General features: G+C 37.7%; 1 protein-coding gene across 2 annotated transcripts in view; it reads left to right on the forward strand.

Annotated features, from left to right (window-relative positions):
• The window catches only part of PDE3B (phosphodiesterase 3B), a 179,334-nt gene that overhangs the window by 90,676 nt on the left and 66,015 nt on the right, over window positions 1-22,643 (forward strand). For both annotated transcript variants that reach the window (XM_082683140.1, XM_082683141.1), the window contains exon 2: window positions 21,266-21,316. In XM_082683140.1, coding sequence (XP_082539266.1) covers window positions 21,266-21,316 — 51 coding nt within the window. The remainder of the gene's footprint in view (window positions 1-21,265; window positions 21,317-22,643) is intronic.

A 22,643-nucleotide genomic window follows, 5' to 3' on the forward strand; every position in this document is an offset into this window, starting at 1 on the left:
AGTCCCCTCATGTGTTATTGCTGTTAGTATTCTATAACTAATTCATCTTGACAGGGACTTGGGACTTACCTGTCTTAGGCGTAGGTTCCAGCATTATTATAGTGTTTGTTCAGCCTTTTCAATCCCTCATGGAAATCTGGGACAATTTAGGAGTTAAAGAGCTTTGTTTTCTCTTCATTGGGATTACACTATCTTCTGAGATAAGCCTACTTTTTTCTTTTGTTCTTTAAGCTATGGGGGGGGAGGAAGAGAGAGAGAGAGAGAGAAAGAGAGAGACTTCCTTTTGTTTTCTCTTGCATTTTGCAAGCAATAGATATTTTTGAGGTTTGGCCTTTTGGAATCCACTGGTCAACTTAAATTCCTTTTCCTACCTATCTTCAAATTCCTCCCTCCATTGAGTTTGATGCTATGGAATCATGGCTATATTTACTGTGAAATTTCGGAAATGTTTTCTCAAATGTAAGGAGACATTGACTGTGTCCAGACTGTCCTATCTGACCATCCTGAACACTGAGCTGACGTGGTCACTGTTTACATCCTTCGCTTGGTTCCAGCTGGCCCCGGACCCTTCAATAAGTATTTCTGTCTTCACACAGTACAGACGCATCTGTCAGTCTGTCATTTTTGCTCTCCTACCCCATTCTCTTCTTCAGCCTCACCCTTCCTTTCCCTCTTCCTCTGAAAGCTGTCTAGAATGGTCTGTCCCAGTATGGTCTGTGGACGCCTGCATCCGACTGTCCTCATTGCTCTCATTTATCCCATTGCCGTGGGACCCTTATTTAGTGATTATAGCTAATCTGATAAACTACTTGGTGTTTGGAAGTGGTAACATAACTAGCTTACTTGTGTTTTACCAGTAATTTGGGGATCTCTATCCCCACCCCCCTTACTTCTTTCTTATCCGTGAGGCATTGGATCACAGGAAATATCAACTGGCCATTAACATAAGGGGAAAAGTAATTTAGTCCTTTGGAAGGAGAACTATGAAAGTTTCTACTCAGGTGATTATAAAATGAACATGTGTGTATAATTTTATTAATATGTATTTTGAAATCATTTTATTTTATGACTAGTTAAAGGAGAAAGGAAAGTGTTGGGTAGCACAGAAGAAAATATTTAAGAAATAGAGAAGACAACGGAAAATCAGAGTATGTTGTGGGGTCATATTAAGTATGACACAGGGAGTTCTGCATTTCTTAAGGTAAACTGGAATAGAGGGGTGAGGGAGAGAGGCCAGCCTAAGTACCAGTTCTAATCAGCATCACCCGAAGGCCAAAGACATGATAGATTTTTGGGATTTCAGGCAAGCCACTGTGGGGAGAGAGAGGGACAAGGAGGGAGGGAATGGGAATGCGTGTGTCCATATGTCTGTCCTGGTCATAGGAAATCTCACATAACAATTTTCAACAAATGTGTGTCAATTATGGTAAAGTGGTATAGATCTAATGATTATTGTGTAGGTGTAATGAGCTTGTAAAGCCAAGTCTAAATGCTTACTAATTAATACCAGCATAGCAGTGAAACTTGCTTTCTGGGAAAAGAGCTCTCATAGTAATTTGTCTCTTGTTCACTTGCCTTTCCCTCATACGTGTGGAATGAAATGTATGCTGCATGACTTTCTGAATATTATAAAAGGCTTTCTTTATTTTAAAAGCTGAGTAGTGAAATAAATGCCAAACCAGCCCAATCTCAGAGTATGCAGTAATTTGTGCTAGGGTGCTTGGAGGAAACTTTTTTCCAAAGGCTGCCAAAATTTCATGTTAAGAAGGTGACATTCCTATAACTATTTCAGCAGGTCGTAGTTTTCTTAGGCTTGCTTTGATAGCTGGCTTTTATTTTCTCGTTTATCTATTCAGTATGCATTTGAGTGCCTTCCATGAACCATGTACTTCATTAGTCACTGAGGATAAACAAGGCAGGAACCTTGCCATTAAAGAGTGAGTCTAGGTGATAAGATGGAAATGTAAAGAAACATTGAATTTTATTTTGTTTTTTAAAAAGACTGATTTTTAATGTCAAAATACAATTGAATATTCTCAGGATTTTTTAAAAAATGAAATCTCTTTTGTAATAACATTTGATACTCTGATAATCCTTGGGTCCTAAATTGAAGCATTGGTATCTAAAGTTGACCCGTTATTCTCAGACACCAGTTTGGATTTCCTTAGGCTGAAAATTATGTTTGTCTAAGAATCCATTAACTTTGATCTCCTGAAGTAAATGTTAAGCTAGGCATCCATCGCCATATCATCAGCATTTTCTACAGACAGAATTGTTACTTTTATGCTTCTACTTAAATGATAGAGGCAAGGTAATTTAAATGAAAGGAGAATGGAAAACTTAAAAAGTATCCATTTTAGGGGATCAGAAGGGAGCCGGAATTCCCCATCTGGTCATGGCTGCTGTATCATCTTCAAATGTCTTAGAGCATAATAAAGATAAGTTTATGAATTTGGAAATGGTCTATAAAATTAAACACTCCCTCATGTTCATTATTGTTTTCCTTAGAAAGGTAATGAATAACATTTTCTGCATATTCACTCAACTCAAGTGTTCATATATTTTAGTAAGTAAAATGTACATAAAGCCTTAAAATTGTTACTTTTCTGTGAAAACTTAGGCCCTAGAGAATTCTAAATCTTCACTTGATGTTAGATGACTAAATGGTGTCTTCCTTTGGAAGTTAGAAAACAAGAATTTTTATGAAAATAGTTTATTTCACACCAAAATTTTATCACACAACAAAATCTTATTGGCTTATTTTTATCTTGGAAGAATATAGAGTGATTTTGGAAGCCTGTGTTTTAGGGACTTCATGTTTAAATTGTGTTAAATACATATACTCCCCCCCCCCCCCCCCCCGCCAACAGCTCTTATAAACAGAGACGGAGGCAAAGTAATAATGGGTTGTGAGAATGAACTTGGCTCAGTAGGTAGGCAGAGACTTTAGAAAGCATTTTTGGCACAGAGGGTTAGTTCACTTTTCATGAATTAGTTGTTCCTTTCTGACTTGTGTGGATATTTATGGAAATTTAATTTAATTTTTTCCCTTGATAATTGGATAATTTAATTTGATAATATAATTTTACGGGCTAGTTTAACACTTTAGTTTTAATGTTCATTACTTCTTAACTTTTTGTAAACTTTTAAGTCAAGAGAACTCATTATTAACAGCAAAAAGTAGTAGTGAATAATGTTAACATTTATTGAGATTAGTTTTTACAGTGATACCTAGGACCTTCATTTGATCTGAATAAGCTGAGTATGAGTATTACAATGATTTCATAGATGACATTACTTAAAAGAACTCTGCAGTTAGTCCTCTGGAAAAATGAGCTGTATTTTGGAAAGTGAGCAGCCACACCTCCCATTTATCCACTTTATATATACTGATTTTTGTAATTGACAGCTTTCCTGTTAAACTTGCTAGTTATAAATCTCCTCATCCTTAATTATTATTTTTATTAATGCCATTTTATAATGTCAGTCTCTTTAGAATTCAGCTTTCTAGGCACATTTGACTATGCACCCCTGACCTCCCCTTTACTCACTCACAAATCAGGATGTAGCCCAGTCTTGGAAAGACAAATCGCTGTAATATATCCACTATTGTTTATTGTCTATTTGAGCTCCGGGTTGAGACTGAAATTTTTCTGAATGAGAGAACAACCCTCAGCCATTGTTAAACACTGAATGACTTTGGAAATTAGTTTATGTGGCAGACTCGATAATATTTCATAATGGATTCAGCGTAAAACTACAAGGAATAATAATACTTAAATGCCAAATTGATGCTGCAGTGAAAGTAATTTTGATGAGAAGGAATGTTGTTTGAATACAAATAACGTCAAGCTGTGTTATATATTTCACATGTCAAAAGTTAAAACAAGGAGTGGGATCTACATTTCCACACCAGTTTGCAGCAGATACAGTTCCAAGGATCAAAGTACAGTTTGAGCAGTGGTTTTTGGAACTCAGTGCAAGTAAAGGATTTTTTAAATTTCAGAATCCATTAAACTGCCCAGTGAAGGAACTTTCAAGTCACCTTCCATTGGAACAACATAATGACAAGCTGAAATGCACGTACCAGCAGAAGAATCTCATTCTGTGAATACCTTTGAAGTAATTAAAATCATATGCTTGTGGACTGGGGTCAATATTTGGCAGTACTTATATCATTGAGAGACATTTTCAAGGGTGAGCTATGTAAAATCGTATTATAGGTGAACATTAATAGATGAACATTGATTTTGATGATAGAGAATACCAACTTTGAGTTATAATGAAATGAAATACTTTCCTCCCAAAATAATTCCATTCTTCTTATTCACAGACTGGCATTATAAAAATTTATACTCAACCTTATATCTTGTATTTTGTCAATAAAAACTATACATTTTTCTCTTGTTAATAGTAGTTCTTATATAGTACTGATTTTGTTTCCTGGCTACCCAGTCTAGCGTATTTAATCTTTGGCCCTTTACATAAGACGTTTGCCAACATGGAGCTAAACAATGATTATTTTGTTTTTAAGTGATATCATACTTATCCAATCACAAAAGAAAGAACTCTCTGTTGGTGAGGTTTCAACTATTAGCAGAGAAAAAATAACTCTACATCATTCTTGGAATAGACTTTAGATGACCATTTAATCCAGTTTAATCCAAATTCCTTATTTTGCAATTAAGAATCCAAGGTTTAGTGGGAGTTGGTCATTGGTAGAATTGAAGGTAGAACTAAAATATTCTTATGTTCTGTCCAGTGTCTTTTTATTTTTCTCAAAGGTGATTTATTTTAGAGTGGGGGTGGGGCACGAGCAGGAGAGACAGAGGGAGAGAGAGAGAAAATCCCAAGTAGACTCCACGCTGGAACACGAAGTCTGACACAGAAGCTGACCTCACGACTCCGAGATCATGACCTGAGCCGAAGGCAGATGCTTAACTAAGAGTCTGTCACACTCAACCAACTGAGCCACCCAGACGCCCCTGTCCAGTGTCCCTTTAGTATTCTATGGTGGGTGCTGAGGATGACAAAAAGTATGAGAAAGAGTATCTAAATCATCAAGCAACATAATCTAGTTGAGTAGTGTATCAGGTTCTCAGCAAGAAATAAATGGTACACTAAAATGGAGAGAGAAGCATGAGGGCGTTAAGGGAAACAACCCTTCTTACCACCACCCAAGGCCTAAAGAGACAAAGGATAGCTGTGGGAGCTACCGGAGAGGGTCCCCAACAGAAGCTGTAGCTTTCTGTGGAGGCATCCAGCCACTGCCAGCCTGTGCTGTGTAGGAAGGAGCACCTCCTTTTCCTCCCGGCCTTTCCTGTCTGCTCTGCTGGTGTCTCCTGTAGTCTTCTATGAAGACTCAGATAACAGGCAGACAACCTTTTGATGCAGACCAAGAAGGTCAGCCTCCCAGGGAAAACTGCCATTTGGAGAGTGGATATGAAGGGACAAATGGAGAATATCAAGCCCAAAGGGCACTATTGTTTATACAACAGTACATGGCAACATATATGAAGTGTGAGCAATCCAGACAACATATATTTTAGATGATGCTGTATTCACACATAAAGTATTTTATGAGCATTTTTGTAATGCTTTATCTGGAACAAAAGTAGTGCAGTCGTTGGTATTCTAAATTGTAGGCCACTCTTCCACTGCCTGAAGTTCTGCTCTCTAATAGAAACAGATGTTGTTTTAAATGGTTAAGAACTTAACTTCAGCAGGAGACCAAGTAATAAAAGCCAGGAAGGCAAATAATGTTTTACAAGTCTTTATCATTTGAAAATTTGTCATTTTCATATATTTTTAAAAGATTTTATTTATTTATTTGACAGAGATCACAAGTAGGCAGAGAGGCAGGCAGAGAGAGAGAGAGAGAGAGAGAGGAGGAGGAAGCAGGCTCCCCACGGAGCAGAGAGCCTGATGTGGGGCTCGATCCCAGGACCCTAGGATCATGACCTGAGCTGAAGGCAGAGGCCTTAACCCACTGAGCCAGACCATATTTTTATAAACTGGTCTTATCTATAGGGTGAAAGAGACTTACATAGTAGAGAGTCTCAGCATAATAGTGAAATGTGAATGTTCCAGTATAATATTGAGATTAAAATTCTGGAGTTTGCAGTTTGAGGACCCATAGTTTGAATTCTGGCTCTCTCACTAACTTGCATGTAAACTTGGGCAAGGTATTAGTGTGTCTCTCGGCCATAGCTTAACTGTCAAAATGAGAACAACAACAGGTCTTAAATGACATGCTGGCATATAGTATGCTGTCAATAAATTTTACCTATCAGGAGTAGTATAGATAGATTCCATGACCAAAATTTTAGATTTATAAAATGTGACAAGTGATATTTATAGGTTAATTCATTTGGCAAGTGTTCAGTAAGCAACTGTTATGTGCTGGGTACTCACTTTGCTAGATACTGGGATCACAGTTGGGGACAAATCAGACCTTGTCCTTCTAGAGGCTGAAGGTACATAATTTGCGTCTGATTTGTATTAATAATTGGTGAATTAGTAAACAGTGCTGATGCTGACATACCTGTTGCCAGCCTAATGGTTTATTTAGCTGTCCTCATTAACCATCAGCATACCAAAAAGGCTAGGTCAGTTTATTTATTAATGGCTTTGTCGTCAAGAATTAGCACAATTTGTCGGTGTGCTGTTGTCCCCTAATGAATGAGCAGCTGTTAATTTGGGGAGAGGGGAGACTATCAAGTTAAAAATAGAAGTATTTTTAAAAATTCTAATATGTTGATGACTGATAGGTGTTAATAGAACTATCTGGTTTCCTTTTTTATGCCAGTTGTAGGTGCTAATGGTAACTGTTACTTGTGCAGCACTATCAGAAAGTTCAATTTTGGGAAAAAAAATTTATTCCATACTGAACAGTCAGCAGTTGCTCTCAGTTTGTGTAGGATCTCTAGAAGTTACTTGAGGCTTGATTTTTGACCTGTCAACTTCTTTATTTTTTTTAAGACTTTATTTATTTATTTGACAGAGAGAGAGATCACAATTACACAGAGCACTAGGCAGAGAGAGAGGGGGAAACAGGCTCCCCACTGAGCAGAGAGCCCAATGCAGGGCTCAATCCCAGGACCCTGAGATCACGACCTGAGCTGAAGGCAGAGGCTTAACCCACTGAGCCACCCAGGCGCCCCGATCTGTCAACTTCTTTATCTGATCCGTATCACATTATAATAAAATTTAATTTATGTTAAGTAATTCCCAGAGTTTTTACTGTATACATGGAAAATTAGTGTTTAATGGTATCCAACATGGTGATGTTTTTCTTAAAATGTAGTGTCAAATTTATTTTTGTATTTAAAATTTATTTGAAAAAGTCATTTTGCTCATGAAAAGCATAAAGTTTTTAGTACACTTTTTTTTCACAATTTTAGGATATACTGTGAGGATCCTTAGGGATTTGATCCTTTTTTTATAGACTAGAGGTTCTATTTTCATTTTCAAATCAAGTCACTGTGGGGCTAGTATCTTTGTTTGCTTAATTTTAAGCTCTGTTTCCATGACAAAACTTATTTACTCAACTAATGCCTAGCACTGTCAAACAGAGACTGCTGGCAACTTGAATAATTTCTTTCTGCCAATAAAGTCCCAAATAAAAATGGCAAATTTTCATTTTAAATGCAAAAGAATATTTTTGTTACTATACATTGATTTTAGAATTTCTTTCTTGGTTAATTATAATCCACTTTGATGCTTTTATGACAGCTTCCTTTAATATCTTTATCTCCTAAATTTAACATTCAGTTGTAATATAAAGGCAGATAAGGGCCTAGTAAATGTATCTGTTAAAATTATTAACAATAATAACAGTAATTATTATTTAAAAATTTAGCTGTGTGAAGTTTAATTTCACCCAAGTGACAGGAACATATTCTTAAATATACCTGTGCTTCTTTCCAATATAGCCGTTTTTGTGTGAAATGTCTTTCATGCTTTGGAGATGTAGCTGTCTGGCAGAATCAGAGTACTTGCTTCTGGTCTTGAGTCTTTACCATGCTGGCAGTGTGCCCGTTCATACTGAATAATCTATTTCTGATTATTTGTTTCAAAATTAGCTTGCAGTTGCTGTTTCCAAAACGCTTTATTGTTTAGAGAATACTTTCACCGTGGCCTTTAAGTGTGTCTTCTATTTGAAGAGGCCACATACATCAACTGAGATTAAGAAATAGGAAGTAGAGAATAAAACCAAGGAAAATAAGGCTTAAGTCAGATGTAGAAAGTGGTTAAGCGGATTTTTGTTTACAGATCTACCTCCCCCCACCTCCGCTCGTTTGGGGAGAAAATCACATCTGAGTATAGTTGGACAGATGAGTTGGTAGTATTGTAAAAGGTAATCAGAGAGAGATGCTTGAGTTTTGTTTTCAGAAGGCCTGTCTCGCTTAAAACCAAATAGTACCCCCCTCTTTTTAAAAAAATTGAACGTCTTCCTATAGGTAGTTTTTTTTTAGTTGAGTGAGGTTAGGCACAAAGGTAAGAAAGATAAGGAAAATAACTTAGTTACTCTGGTCTTTGTTCTCATTATCTGTAAAATGAGAATATTGAAAATTGTTGACTTCTACATTCCCTTGAGCTGAAATATACTCTCAATATTTGTAAAGGATAGTAACATGATACAAATGGTTGTGATAAATTAGGTGTAATTGTCAGAGAGGAAAATTGATTGGAGTTTGTTGTGAGAGATCCAGCCTTGATATAATAAAAATGTAAAAATGTACTGATGACAGAAAATCAGGAATATCTTACATTGAATTAGATTGATGATGAGGAAGGACAGGGATTTTTAAAATGAGTAATTCATTCAACAGGTTATTTAATCTGAGTTTCCTTATACAGTAAGAAAAATGCTGATCTCACGGGATGAATATAAAGGTTGAATGTAATAATGTATATAAAGCTCCCAACAGAGCACCTACCCTCATGGACATGGTTTCATTCTCTTTTGTTGCAGGTGGTTTGCCAGACCACATGGTTTGCATATGATATCTCTTATCTTTTAACAAGGTTTTACTTGTTTTAGTTACAGTTTGTTCTGACCCATTTGTTCTCTTTCAAATGCATGTCGCAAACAGTGTTTAGGTATTACCTATGGGGCTTCCCACCCTCTGTCCAAAGATGGATTGGACAGAACCCATTTTTTTGAAAATGGGAAACTTCAACAGCCACTTTGGTCCCGAGCCCATAACTGGCATTGAAAGTTCTAATGATCAAAGGCAGGGTAGGATGGGTAGAGAGGCAACAAAGCCTAGAGTTGGGCCCCTGAAAGGAATTTTTGGCTTTATCCTCTTTTTTTTTTTTTTCGCCCCTGAAAGAGTGTACCTCGTCAGTGTTCCTCCTGAGGCAGAAATGACACACGGACTATGAGATATGCTTGCAGTCTCTGCCCGTGGTGAAACATCATGAGGACTCTCTGTGTATTATTTGGGATTGCAAAGACCGTGTCTCTCTGTAAACACATTAGATGAGACAGAGATACAAAAGAGCCAAAGAGCGGAATTCCTGAACAAAGAGACTTCCAGCAGATTTTGCATGTGTTATTTTTTAGTTTTTTTTCTCAATACATACATGTAACCATTTCACCAGTACTGCTTGTGTCTTGCTTGGCTCACCGCGTTCAAGTTTGAACTATAATTTATCTGTCCCCAGATAAATTTTAAAGGGCAGCCAGAGAAGAAATACATGTTGTATTTGCTTTGTTAGTCACAGGGTGTGCCTGTCTATAGGACCAGCTAGTTCCTTTGTTTCACTTGAACGACTGTGATTGTGGATCTTTTCATTGTGTGAGCCCTATAGAGTTGATGGCCAGGAAAAAAGCGACCCAGACGACTCTGTTTCAGTGGTAAGTAGGTGGCAAGCCGTATAGTACAGTGTCTGAGAGCTTGGGCTGTAGCCCATCAGCCTACCTGTTGTATGTAGAGATGAGGGTGTCTTCAGGTTTGGTTGTAAGACCACCATCTTAGGTTGATCTCACATCCCCTCCACCTCCCCGAAGGCCCTTGTGATCTGATTTTCTTTACAGACCCAGAGCCAAGTTTGTAGCATATTTTTATCAAAGTGAAGAGCCATTTTTTCTCTTTTGGTCTTGTTCGTAAGCCACCCTTAGAATTCTAGAATATTTGTTAAGATAAGCCTTATGCATATTCTTCAAGTGTTTTAGTAAGGTTATAAACAGTATTAGCTATTATTAATTTAATCCTCATATTTTCTTAAATTATACTAAAACCACATTGTAACTTAAATGGAAGACATTTTATTTATTCACGATGGCGGGGGTTGGGAAATAGAAATTATTTTCTTTAAAGGCTCACAATTTCAATTTTTCCAGTTATTTTTGGCATATCATCCCCAGAATGGTGAGAATGTGGAGTCTTTCTCAGGGATGGAGATAAAATTTTGTCAGTCATAAGCTAGAGAAAGTAGTTGAGGCATGCACCAAGATGTCTATCCAGAAAGACCTATGAGATCTAGAGGAAGAGCGGGTAGGTAAAACTTTGAAAACCTGTAGAGATTAAGATTAAGAACACTGGTAAAATAGAAGCTATTACGTATTATACTTAGAAAATGGCTCTCTTTGCTTCAAGTCCCTCAACACACTGATTAGGCCATGGTATGTGGAACTGTTTTACAACTTTTAAATGATTATGAAAAATTGTAAGATTTTAAAAAAGGCATTTTACTCAGTTTTAGAACATCAAATGACAAAAACAAAATAGTCTCCTAAGAGCTAATGAACAAAATTTTAAGTTCTTATTAGTTTATCAGTAGGATGTGGAGATTTAAGTAATTGGTACTTCCACAGGTTAAAGCTCTGTGTATTTCAAACAATGTATGACTTCCATACTTTTGTATTATCCTCACTCAACCTGTGTTTATTCCTGTCCCTTTAAATTTCTTTGTCACTGGTTTTTGTACTCTTGACAGGGAAAAAAAAATGAAACTTGTATTTCAGGTGCTCCCGTATAAAATCTGAATTATTAGTCCAGCTTCAGAAAAATCACACCTTATACTACAGTATTATGTAATTTATTTCCTTTTGATTTATGAAGAAAAAGAAAGGGGAGAGAATTTTATTGGTACTCACCTGGCATGTTCCAGGACCAGTAAATAAACCAGTGTAGCTAAATCAGCGTCCTCTTACAAGAGAATTATAGGGAAGGAATTGGAAACGAGAGGAAAACATCACTCTTTTGAGGAATTTTGCTCCAAAGGGGAGCAGAGAAGTGGGACAGTGGCTGAGTGTAAGTGTGATCCCGAGAAGGTATGTGTAGGTGAGATGTGAGAAATGACAGCATGTTTATAATCTAGTAAGAGTGATTTTGTAGAGAGAGAAAATGATGTTGTAAGAGAGAGGGGAGAGAGTAGTTTTTGTAAATATCTTCAAGTAGGCAACCTGGGATTGGATCTAGTATGTTTGTGGAAAACCTGGCCACTGACTAGAGCTCAGAAAATCCATCTTTAGTAACTGCATGAAATGCAGGGAAGGTGGGATCTGATTTTACAGGGTGACTTGATAATTAAAAGCAATGTTTTTGGGAAAGATCTCATAAAAAGCATGAATAATTATCCTTTTAGCATACCGGAGAGGGAATAAAATTGGAGGGAGGTAAAATTTGAGTTCAGATTCTAGCTCTGTGATTTACTAGCTTACATGTGAACTTAGTTACAACATCCCTGTACTATTTAGGGGTGTAGAAATAGAAGTCATTTTTAAGCTGGTTCAGTTAAAAAGATTTCAATGACGAATCGACTTTGAGAGAATGAGCAGAGCTAAGAGAATGGGTGAGAGATGGTGAGACGAGCAACCATGAAAAGCTGTTACTTCTCCTGGGGCTTCAAGGTTAGGGGTGGAAATGGTGTTTTCAAAGTCACAGCCTCAGTTGCGAAGGGAAGGCCATCTGGTAAGAGCTGTAGTCGTGGGGGCGGGGCAGAGGGGAGGGGAGGTACACAGTCATCCCTTGGGGACAGTGGTGTGTATGCAGGCAACAGAAAAGAAATAACCTTGATTTCTCTTTCCTCTCAGATTCCAGTTTCCTGTTGGTGGGTCCCAGGGTAAGCAGAAATCAGCTGCATGGGAGCTTAGTGTTAGAGAATAGGGGTCAGCCTCCCTGGGAGCGAGCGAAGGGCAAAAGGACTCTGGGAGGCAAATACAGAATTATTAGTATAATCACTGAGCCCCAACTTCTCCATAGAGAAAATGGGGTGACTGGCAGAGTTGTGATTTTACATGGCTGCCAAGTGCCTGGCACACTGCTGGCATATAATAGTGTTCAGCAAATAATAAGAAGATGGTATGGCATCATGGTTAAGAATCCTTAAAGCTTTGGAGTTAGAGCCCAATTCAGTTTCTGTCTCTGCCACTTACTAGTCATGTGACTTTGGGCTGGTTACTTAACCTTTCTTAGTCTCTGTTGTGTCATCTGTAAAATGGGGAAATAAGGCTTACCACAGAGAATTCTAGTAAAGATTAAAGGAGACAATATGTATTAAGTGTCTAATATGGTGCTGGTACCTAGCAGACTGTCTAAGTTACCATAATCATATTGTTTGGATTAGTGGGAGCGGTATCCAACTAATACTAGTCCTCCCACCACCTTTCCTGTATACACACACACACACACACACACCCCTTTTTTCTGCTTCTCAGTTCTTCTGTCTGGGGTCCTTCTTTGTCATGCAGGGGTCAAGGGTACTATCTTTGCCCTTTAGATGGTTAGAAAGTACAGGTTTAGTTAGTTTAACACTTTGGCTATCCATTTATGTTCCTGGTTTCTGGTCAGTAAACAATCACAGAGTTAAATGGTTTCTTTATTGGGCCTACGTCGGAAGGCATAGAAATAGAAAAAGTTGGAAATACTGAAATTCAGTCAGTTTCATTAGCATGGATTTATACACAAAGCTCAAGTAAATTGTCATTAGCCAATTTGAGAATAAAGGGTATTGTAACAGTTAACTCACAGCTGTACCATAATAAACATTTTTTTAAATTTCACATAAGTCTAACAGTTCTGTGAGTTTGGCTTGAAGGCGCATATATGTTTTTCTTTTTGGCTACATAGGGAACAATAAAATAAAACCTCATTGACGTAATAGAACCTGATAACATCTCCTGGTTGTACTGGTGATGTTTCACTGTGGTATTGGTGGTTTTGTAGAGCTCTGTAAAGCATGTTGGACTTATAAACATATTCAAACAGAAACTTATCAGGATTCAACTTTTTAAACCACAAAGCTGAATTTATATGAAGGCATAGTCTTGGCTTCACTTTATCAAATCCCCTAAAAAATTCTTTAAGTAGTATATACCTCATATGCTACTTAGAATGCTGTTTTTAAAATTAGTTTTGAACAGATGACCTTAGTATGTGAAAATATATAATAATTTCCGATACTGTATTTGAGCTGAAAAGGAAACATAAATATTGGAAGCTCCTAAAACAGCTACTAAAATTTCATACTTTCATTAAATTGTGCCTTCTAATTTAGCAGAACCATATTCTGAAAACATACAGTACCCACTACAACTTCTTTTTTTACTGTGGTTAAAAATTTAGCTAAATTATTTTTCTATTAAAATTATTTACAGACTCTACTTTGGTATTGGTACTAAAGTTTAGATGCCTAAAGTTTTGCTGACTTAGGAACAATGTATATACAGGACATAAACTGCTGTTTCCTTGGAAGTAAGACTTTAAAAGAATGGTCTATTATTATATGGGAGGAATGAATGTTTCTGCCAGTTTTTCTTAAACTTTTAATATCCATGCACCATATACTATGTATTCAGTATGCGTGGCAGGCACCTGTCAATTTTAGACAAATGTATAAAAATGATTCATTATAATTTTTTTAAAGATTTTATTTATTCTTTTGACAGAGATCACAAGTAGGCAGAGAGGCAGGCAGAGAGGTGGGCGGGGTTAGGCTTTCTGCCGAGCAGAGAGCCCGATGCGGGGCTCGATCCCAGGACCCCGAGATCATGACCTAAGCCGAAGGCAGAGGCTTTAACCCACTGAGCCACCCAGGCACCCCCATTATAATTTTTAAAAACTAAAAAGTCACAATATTTTTATATCACTGAACATTGTTTGCAACATTAAGGGTATCTCTGTTGTGGCTCACTGATGAGTAGATAGGTTATGTGTTGTAGATTCATTCTGTACCCAACCAAATACTATTCTATTCTGTGTTTCTGTTAAATTAGAAAAATCCAAGCAAAATCGTAATTGGTTGATGAAAGGCAGCGAGTATTTTTGGCTCTTGGTTCTGAATCCTCAGATTCAGTGTGACCCCTGCAGTTGTAAAGAGATTTCTCACTGAAGGTTATTTTCAGAGCTGTGTCAGTTGCTAAGCTAATGACCATTATCATAATGACCATTAAAAACTTGAGAAACAGGGGTGCCTGGGTGTCTTTGTTAAGCACCCGACTCTTGATTTTGGCTGTGGGACATGGTCTCAGGGTCATGGGACTGAGCCCCACATCAGGCTCTGCACTTCGCCAGGGGTCTGCTGGAGAGTCCCTCTCTCCCTCTCCCTCTGTCCCTCCTCTGTCTCTCTCAAAAACAAATACATTTTATTTGCCCTGTTTCCCATAGCACACGGAAAGGATGTATATACTCTGTGGCCAAAAATTGCGTGTAGTTACATATATGCTATTCCTTAAACGCTGAATTATGACCAGCATATGTGTTTCAACCACCAGCTGTCTTCTGTGAATAAAGTAGTGTATAAATCTGCAGTTAGGAGATACATATTCTCATTGTTTGGCAGGACTTCTTGCTGATTCTCTCAGAACTTCTAATACACGTTTCTCAGTTTCTGTCAGAGTTCACAAAATAATCATTAAATGGGGGGGGGCGGGAATCCTCTTTTGTAGTATGGGTTTTCAGTGATAGACACGTAGGAACTTGTCTGCCACCCTCCCTCCTCTAAGTATTGCACATAACCAGAGTTGATTCAGACTTAGCACACGGGCATGTTCATCCAGCAGTTAAGTGACATAGCTACTGTATGCAAGCGTGACGGTAATTACTCTTACATCCTGTGCCTTTTTGGTTCTGGGATACCCCAAGGTGTCATATGGTAAGTATATGTTGGAAATTATTTGATCTGTTATCTCTTACAGCATAGTGTTTATCATCTGCGTGGCTGGTTTTACAGGCCCCTCAGCAGTAGTATATCTTTTTTTTTTTTTTTTTAATGCGCATTCGCAGTGAGGAGGAGAGAATCTGGATGGTATCTTTTCTGTTTTAAGAATGAAAATCTTGGGCGCCTGGGTGGCTCAGTAGGTTAAAGCATCTGCCTTCAGCTCAGGTCATGATCCCAGGGTCCTGGGATCAAGTCCCGCATTGGGCTCTCTGCTCAGCCGGGAGCCTGCTTCCCTTCCTCTGTCTCTGCCTGCCTCTCTGCCTACTTGTGATCTCTGTGAAATAAATAAATAAAATCTTAAAAAAAAAAAAGAACAAGAATCTTCAGATTCATATAAGAAAGCATTATGTTCTTGTTATAGAAAGATTCTGTTGGTTTTTCAAAACGATTATTAGGTTTTGTTGGAATATGAACTAAACGTTTCCATGGCTTCCTATTATCATTATTTGGTGAAGTTTCAAAGTGGAAAACAGAGGAATATAGGGTAAATGAATACAAGTCTAAAAAAAATTAGCTTTTATATAGTCACTTTTTTTTTTTAAGATTTTTTTATTTATTTTATTTATTTGTCAGAGAGAGAATGAGAGCGAGCACAGGCAGACAGAGTGGCAGGCAGGGTCAGAGGGAGAAGCAGGCTCCCTGCCAAGCAAGGAGCCCGATGTGGGACTCGATCCCAGGACGCTGGGATCATGACCTGAGCTGAAGGCAGCTGCTTAACCAACTGAGCCACCCAGGCGTCCCTAGATAGTCACTTTTATATGTTCTAGTAATTTTTTTAGGTTTGTGTGGTATTTGCATTAAATTGTATTCCATTTGCATTAGAGACTTTTTTTTTTTAAAGATTTTATTTATTCATTTGAGAGAGCACAAGCAGGAGGAGAGGCAGAGAGGGGGAGAGAGAGAAGCAGACCCCCTGCTGAGCTGGGAGCTCAACTTGGGGGTCCCTATGGAGTAGGGCGTCCATAACCTCTCAGGACCTGGAAATCATGACCTGAGCCACCCAGGCACCCCTGGAGTCTTGTTCTTGATCTAGGCTGAGCATTAATTCTGAGTTATCTGTTTCTATTTTTATCAATACCTTAAGCTTTAGGAAACCAACTTTGAGCCATTTCTTTTTTTGATTGGAGATATAGTGCAACACAATGAAAAGAATGGAAACTTTAATAGATGCAAACAATAATATTCCAGTGACGTAAAAATACTTCAGTTAAGATAACTTGTAAAGAGTAACACAGGCCTTAGGGCACCTGCCCAGCTTTTAAGAAAATAATAGCTATTACGATGAGGATGATGAGATCTCTGTGGAAGTCAGATTTAATCTAATATTTCATAATTGTGAAATATATGTAAAGTATATAGATTCCTTTTTCCCTCTAAATATTCCATTCCACTGATGAACAAGTGATCTATAGATCGTAATCTGATAAATAATGGCTAATACTCCATTACTGTTTCCTAGTTTAAATTTTATCTAAATCCTATTATTATAGAGCCATTGAGCAGTATCTTTCTTAAGGATTTTGTTATTTTGAGTATCTCTCAATCTATCCTGTATTATTAGTTCTGCTACTGTCCTGGATCGTTCCTATCAGGTATAGACAAGCTCTAGAACCTAGAGCTTTTGTTAACCATGTCAACGATGACAAAAAGTATTATCCCCACATTCTTTTCCAACCTTTATCCCATTTCGTTCTTGCCACTTACAGCGCAATTTCTCGAGTTTTCACTAGTCACTGTCTTCACTTCTTTACCTTCCTAAATTCTTAGTATGCATAAAGTATAGATGAAGGATAACAAACACCAGCTACTCTCCGTTACCGTTGATTTTGAACATTACCGGTAACTTTCAAGTTCCTTGTATGCCACGCCTGGCTCCAGTTTCCTTCTCTTGTCTCTTAGAAACAATCACCATCCTGAATTTCTTAGAGTTTCCTATATATTTATATTCCTGGAAAGTAATTATTTTAATATATATTCTATATGATATAAATATATATGATATATGATATATATCTTATTTATATTCCTGAAAGTAATTATTTTAAAAGTATATTTTACTTTCCTGAAAAGTAAATATTGTACGGGTATCAAATTATACTGTGTGTATTCTTCTGTGACTTTTCTTATTCAGTCCTCTGTTTCTGGGATTAATTTATGTAGTATGTAACGGTACTTCATTTATTTTCGCCGTTGTATTCCATGGTATGAATATACTAGTGTCCCCATCTTGTTACAGACAGGTGGGTTACACCGAGTTTGCTTGCTACCCCGTACAGTGCTGCTGTGTGCATCTAGGTTAAACGGTACAGCAAAGTCCAAGTTTTGGGAAGGTTTTCCTTCTGATCTGTTGTGGATTGATGCTTTTATAAAATGCACTAAAAACATTTCAGCCAATGTTAAATTGCTATAAAAATCCCTAAGTCTGTACTGTTCATTTCTTTCTTTATCTTACCGTGGGGCACACTTGGAGTCACACTGCTTTCCTACATTTGCACCTGCAGAATTCCTGGCTCATACATCGTCTGCGACCCAGGCAAAAATCGTGTTTGCTCAAAATCACTAATCGCTAGGTGTTCAGATTAAACAGAATACAGTCTGCTAGCAGTTTATGACTTTCACTGTATGTTTTTTCAGTTGCTAACCTGCAGGGGATTTCAGACAAAGGCCTCCAAGAGCAGTTGGAGTAGGGCGTCCATAACCTCTCATGTTGCTGCAGCTTCTAAGCAGGCAAACCTTCAACACGGTGCACTCAGACCATAAGTTAATGGTGTTTCTCTCAGCAAGAAGCCGGATGACTTTATGTCCCTATTTCTCAGCCTTATTTTTATTATCATTCCCTTCCCAATGGCCGTTGTAGACATTTTTTCCCCCTCTAATCTTTCTTCCTCCTCCATGAAATTTCAGTACTGTAGATTGACAGTCTCTCTGCTTCTGTACCTGTGATGTTTGGAGACCTACAATCATTTTATTATTTTTAAGATTTTTGTGTGTGTGTCCTAAGAACCAGTTTTCACCTGCTTGGGAGTGATAGCACTAACTTAAGAATGCATAATATGAATAGAGGTCTGGTTCTGGCAGTAGACTACAAGCATTTAAGAAGATAGTATTTCATTATAGTTGAATGAAATGGGGAGCAAGGAAGACTCCGTGTTAAGAAACTGTCCTAATGAAAATAGGCTTGATTTAGCAAAAGATCAGCTTCTATGTAGACCCATGAATTGGGAAAGTGAGGAATAGGCATTTGTCACTGTTTAATGACATACTTTGTAGAAGACATGTGGAAGTATGGATTGGAGGACAGTAGTTAGGCAAGTTTGCAGATTTAGAATGCAAATTAGTGATTTGATGCCTATCTCCTAGGTAATGTTTGGTGACCGATCATGTGGCTCTGACTTCACACCTGTCTGCCCTGTGCTTTTATTGGTGACTTAAGAAAACCTCAGGTTTGGGGCACCTGGGTGGCTCAGTGGGTTAAGCCTCTGCCTTTGGCTCAGGTCATGATCTCACGTTCCTGGGATCGAGCTCCACATTGGGCTCTCTGCTTGGCAGAGAGCCTGCTTCCCCCTCTCTCTCTGCCTGCTGCTCGGTCTGCTTGTGATCTCTCTTTCTCTGTCAAAATAAATGAACAAAATCTTTAAAAAAAAAATAAAACCTTAGGTTTATAAATGATGAAAGGAATGGTCACTATGCTAGTTGACATCCTCAATCTCAAAAGAAAAATTAAGGACAGAAGTAAAGTGTTGCAGTTGGGTCTAAAATACCAATTGTAGGGATGCCTGGGTTGGCTCAGTTAAGTGTCTGCCTTCAGCTCAGGTCAGTCCTGGGATCAAGACCCATGTAGGACTCCCTGCTCAGCGGGGAGTCTGTTTCTCCCTCTCGCCCTGCTCCCCAGACCCCCTGCCGTGTGTGTGTGTGTGTGTGTGTGTGTGTGTGTGTGTGTTCGCTCGCTCACTTGCTCTCTCTCTCTCTCTCTCAAATAAATAAATCTTTAAAAATAACAATTGTGTGAGAGTGGACAAAGTGGAACATAGAAATACCAAGTATAAAAGAAACTTAGGGATTTAAGTTATGTTACTCTCAAAAAAAATTTATTTATCTTAGGGAGAAAGAATGTGGGGGTAGAGAGAGAGGGAGAAGCATATTCTGGGTTGAGTTTGGAGTCCTATGCAGGGCTCAATCCCATGATCCTGAGATCATGACCTGAGCTGAAATCAGGAGTCTGCTGCTTAACTAGCTGAGCCAGCCAGGTGCCCCAAGTTACATTACTTTTAACATGAGTGTTCTGAGAAAGTGATTAACATCTTAAACTGCATTAATTAATGTTTCTAGAATCTAGAATGTATGCTGGTCACATCACAACCTGAAATAATTATTTCAGGATTACACTTAGGGCCATGTAAAATACTGCATAAATTTAATGAGTCTACTAATATTCACGAACTACTTTGCATGTAGTTACACCATGTCCATTCTGTGGGTACTGGTCCATGGGTTTTAGATGTAGTTACATATGTTGGGATATTCTTTGGGGGAGAAATGGTTTTTTTTTTTCACTAGCAAGATATGACCTTTTGCAAGGATGTTGACAGGGATATGGTGATAATGACAACTGACAATCTTTTGAGTGATTAAGGGTGGGTATGTCCTCTAAATAGGGGTCAGCAAACTGTAGCCCACCGACCAAATCCAGCCACCAGCCTGTTTTTGTAGGGCTTTTCAGATAGGAATGGTTTTCCATTTTAAGCATTGTAAAACAAAAAGATGATGTCGCAGTGACCTTAGGCGGCTTCCATATCCTGAAATATTTACTATCTGTCCCTCTATAGAAAAAAAATATGCCAACTCCTGATAAAATATTCGACCAGTGATAGAGTGGATAACCCTTTAAGATCTTGTGCAGAGGAGACAGAAGACCAAGGATAAAAAACAACACAGATAGTTCACTATTCAGGTGCACCTGGTGGCTCAGTCCATAAGAACATGTGACTCCTGATCTTGCGGTTGTGAGATGGAGCCCCTGTCGGGGGAAGAATTTACTTGGAAAAAAATAATAGTTCAGTATATAGAAATCAGGTGATTGTATTACAAATTAGGTTTAAATTAGAGAGTAGGAAGCTATGTAGAAAATTGAGATTATTATCAATTTATTTTGGCAAAAGGAGACCTTTTTATTAAAGAGAAATTTATGATTAATTATAGATAGCAGTTATAGATTGCTAAATTAAAGCTAATGTTTTCTCCTTGAGCATAGTGACTGTTGGAAAGAGAAGTGGCCAGAAAGCTTGCCGGGAAGAAAAAGGACAGGAAAATATTAGCCTGGGACTAAGAAGTTATCATGGATAGCCTATAAAGGAGACAAACAGGAAAACGGTCACTAATTATCTACATATCAAAAGGGTTGAGTGTTGCTGTTTATAATCTGTTGCTTTATACTTAATCTAACCTCAAGGACAAGCTTTTTTTTTTTTTTTTAAGATTTTATTCATTTATTTGATGGAGACATCCCACGTAGGCAGAGAGGCAGGCAGAGAGAGAGGGGGAAGCAGGCTCCCCGCTGAGCAGAGAGCCTGATGCAGGACTCATCCCAGGACCCCGAGATCATGACCTGAACCTAAGGCAGAGGTTAACCCACTGAGCCACCCAGGTGCCAAGGACAAGCTTTTTAAATTGCTTTTGCAAGAACTGCCTTATTAGTAAGGAAATAGCACCACCTACTGGCGTGGTTTAGAATGATAAGTGATGATCCTTTGAAGATGGTGGGAGGAGGGAGAATGTCTGATGATTTGTAATTCTTCTTGTATTTTTAGTAACTAGGTGTTATTTTGATTTGTATTTTCCTTTTTGTGGTAATGGATATTTTGAAGGTTAATATACCTTATTATAGTGGCTTTATTCTGACAATTTTCTTGATTTCCTAATCACAGAGTATATAATTCATGGAATATTCTTTCTATAGATAATTTTATTCTCACATTTCCAGTTGCCCCCCCAAACAGTAAGCTGTCTTTTAATTGAAGATGTTCTATTTCCTCTTGACATATATTTGTTTATTTCTGATTTTTAACTAAGTGTTTTATTTTGTTTTGTTTTCCAGATGATTCTTTGGGATTGGGACTTAAAGCAATGGTATAAACCTCATTACCAGGTAAATATAGTAAATATCACTAATGTCTGAAATGAAACTTTTTTTAAATTGAAGTATAGTTGACACATAATGTTAGTTTCAGGGATATTGTAATGAAACTTTTGGCATTTTGTTATTTTTAATTTTTATTTATTCATTTTACAATATATATATTTTAAATTTTAAAAAATATTTTAATTATTTGAGAGAACATGACGGATGGTGGAAAGGGCAGAGGGAGAGGGAGAAGCAGGTACCCTGTGAGCGGGGAGCCAGATACAGGGCTTTGATTCTGGGCTTGATTCTGGGACCCTGGGATCAAGACTTGAGTCTAAGACAGACACTTAGCCAACTGAGCCACCCAGGTACCCTGAAACTTTTGATATTTTATGCAAGTTATATTCATGAGATTTCTGTGTCATAAGATTTTCTTTAACTGAACTAAAAGAACTGTCTTCTAGGTAATTTTAAAAAATATATATATTTTAATCATGAGGGGAAGAAGAAAACGATAAGAAACCATACTTGTGTAAGAGTTATTTTTTTAAAAGTTGGTAGTATAATCTGGGCTCAGAATAAACGAATAATTCTATACTAAGCATGAGATTTTTTTTTTTTTTCTGATTGTGGGCAACTGATTCACAGAGGGGGGGAAATAGATTAAAGGCCATATATGAGAAGAAGTAAAACATTTGGCAGAATATTTTACTAGGGAAACAAAACACAGTGTTTGGGTTTTTTTGTTTGTTTTTGGTTTTTGGTAAAATTTCAATTAAATTATACATACAAAAAAGTGCACAACTTCGTGAATTTTCACAAACTAAACATTCCACATAACTAATATCCATTTCAAGAAATAGAACTTTACCAGCATTCCAGAAATCTCACTTATGTACCATTCTCGTTATTGACTGTATCCCCAAGGATGATGTCTCCCTGACTGATGTAGGAAAGATGTTAGGGTGGAAAGCAGAAGGCCAAGAAAGAATTGAGACATCTTTGGTGCAAAAGGTGATTTTATCATAAAGCATGGGGATAGGACCTGTGGGCAGAAAGAACTATACTGGGGTCATGAGGAGTGGCCCATTGTATACTTCCATGTTGGGAGGGGTTGGGGTAGTCTAAGTCTCTAAAGAATTTTGAAAGCAAGGTTTCCAGGACCTTGAGGGGGCTAGCTGTTGTTAGGAAAAGGTCACGTATTATCATCTAATAAAACCTTAGTCATGAGACCCTTCAGATGTATATTGGTGCGATATATGCTGGGGGGTTTAGAGATAAAAGAAATTTCCAAGGAATTTTTATATGTTTAAGTAGACTTACAGGATGCTAGGGGGTGGGAGGGATAGAG

The sequence above is a fragment of the Mustela nivalis genome (assembly GCF_964662115.1).
Source record: "Mustela nivalis genome assembly, chromosome: 9".
Lineage (NCBI taxonomy): Eukaryota > Metazoa > Chordata > Mammalia > Carnivora > Mustelidae > Mustela > Mustela nivalis.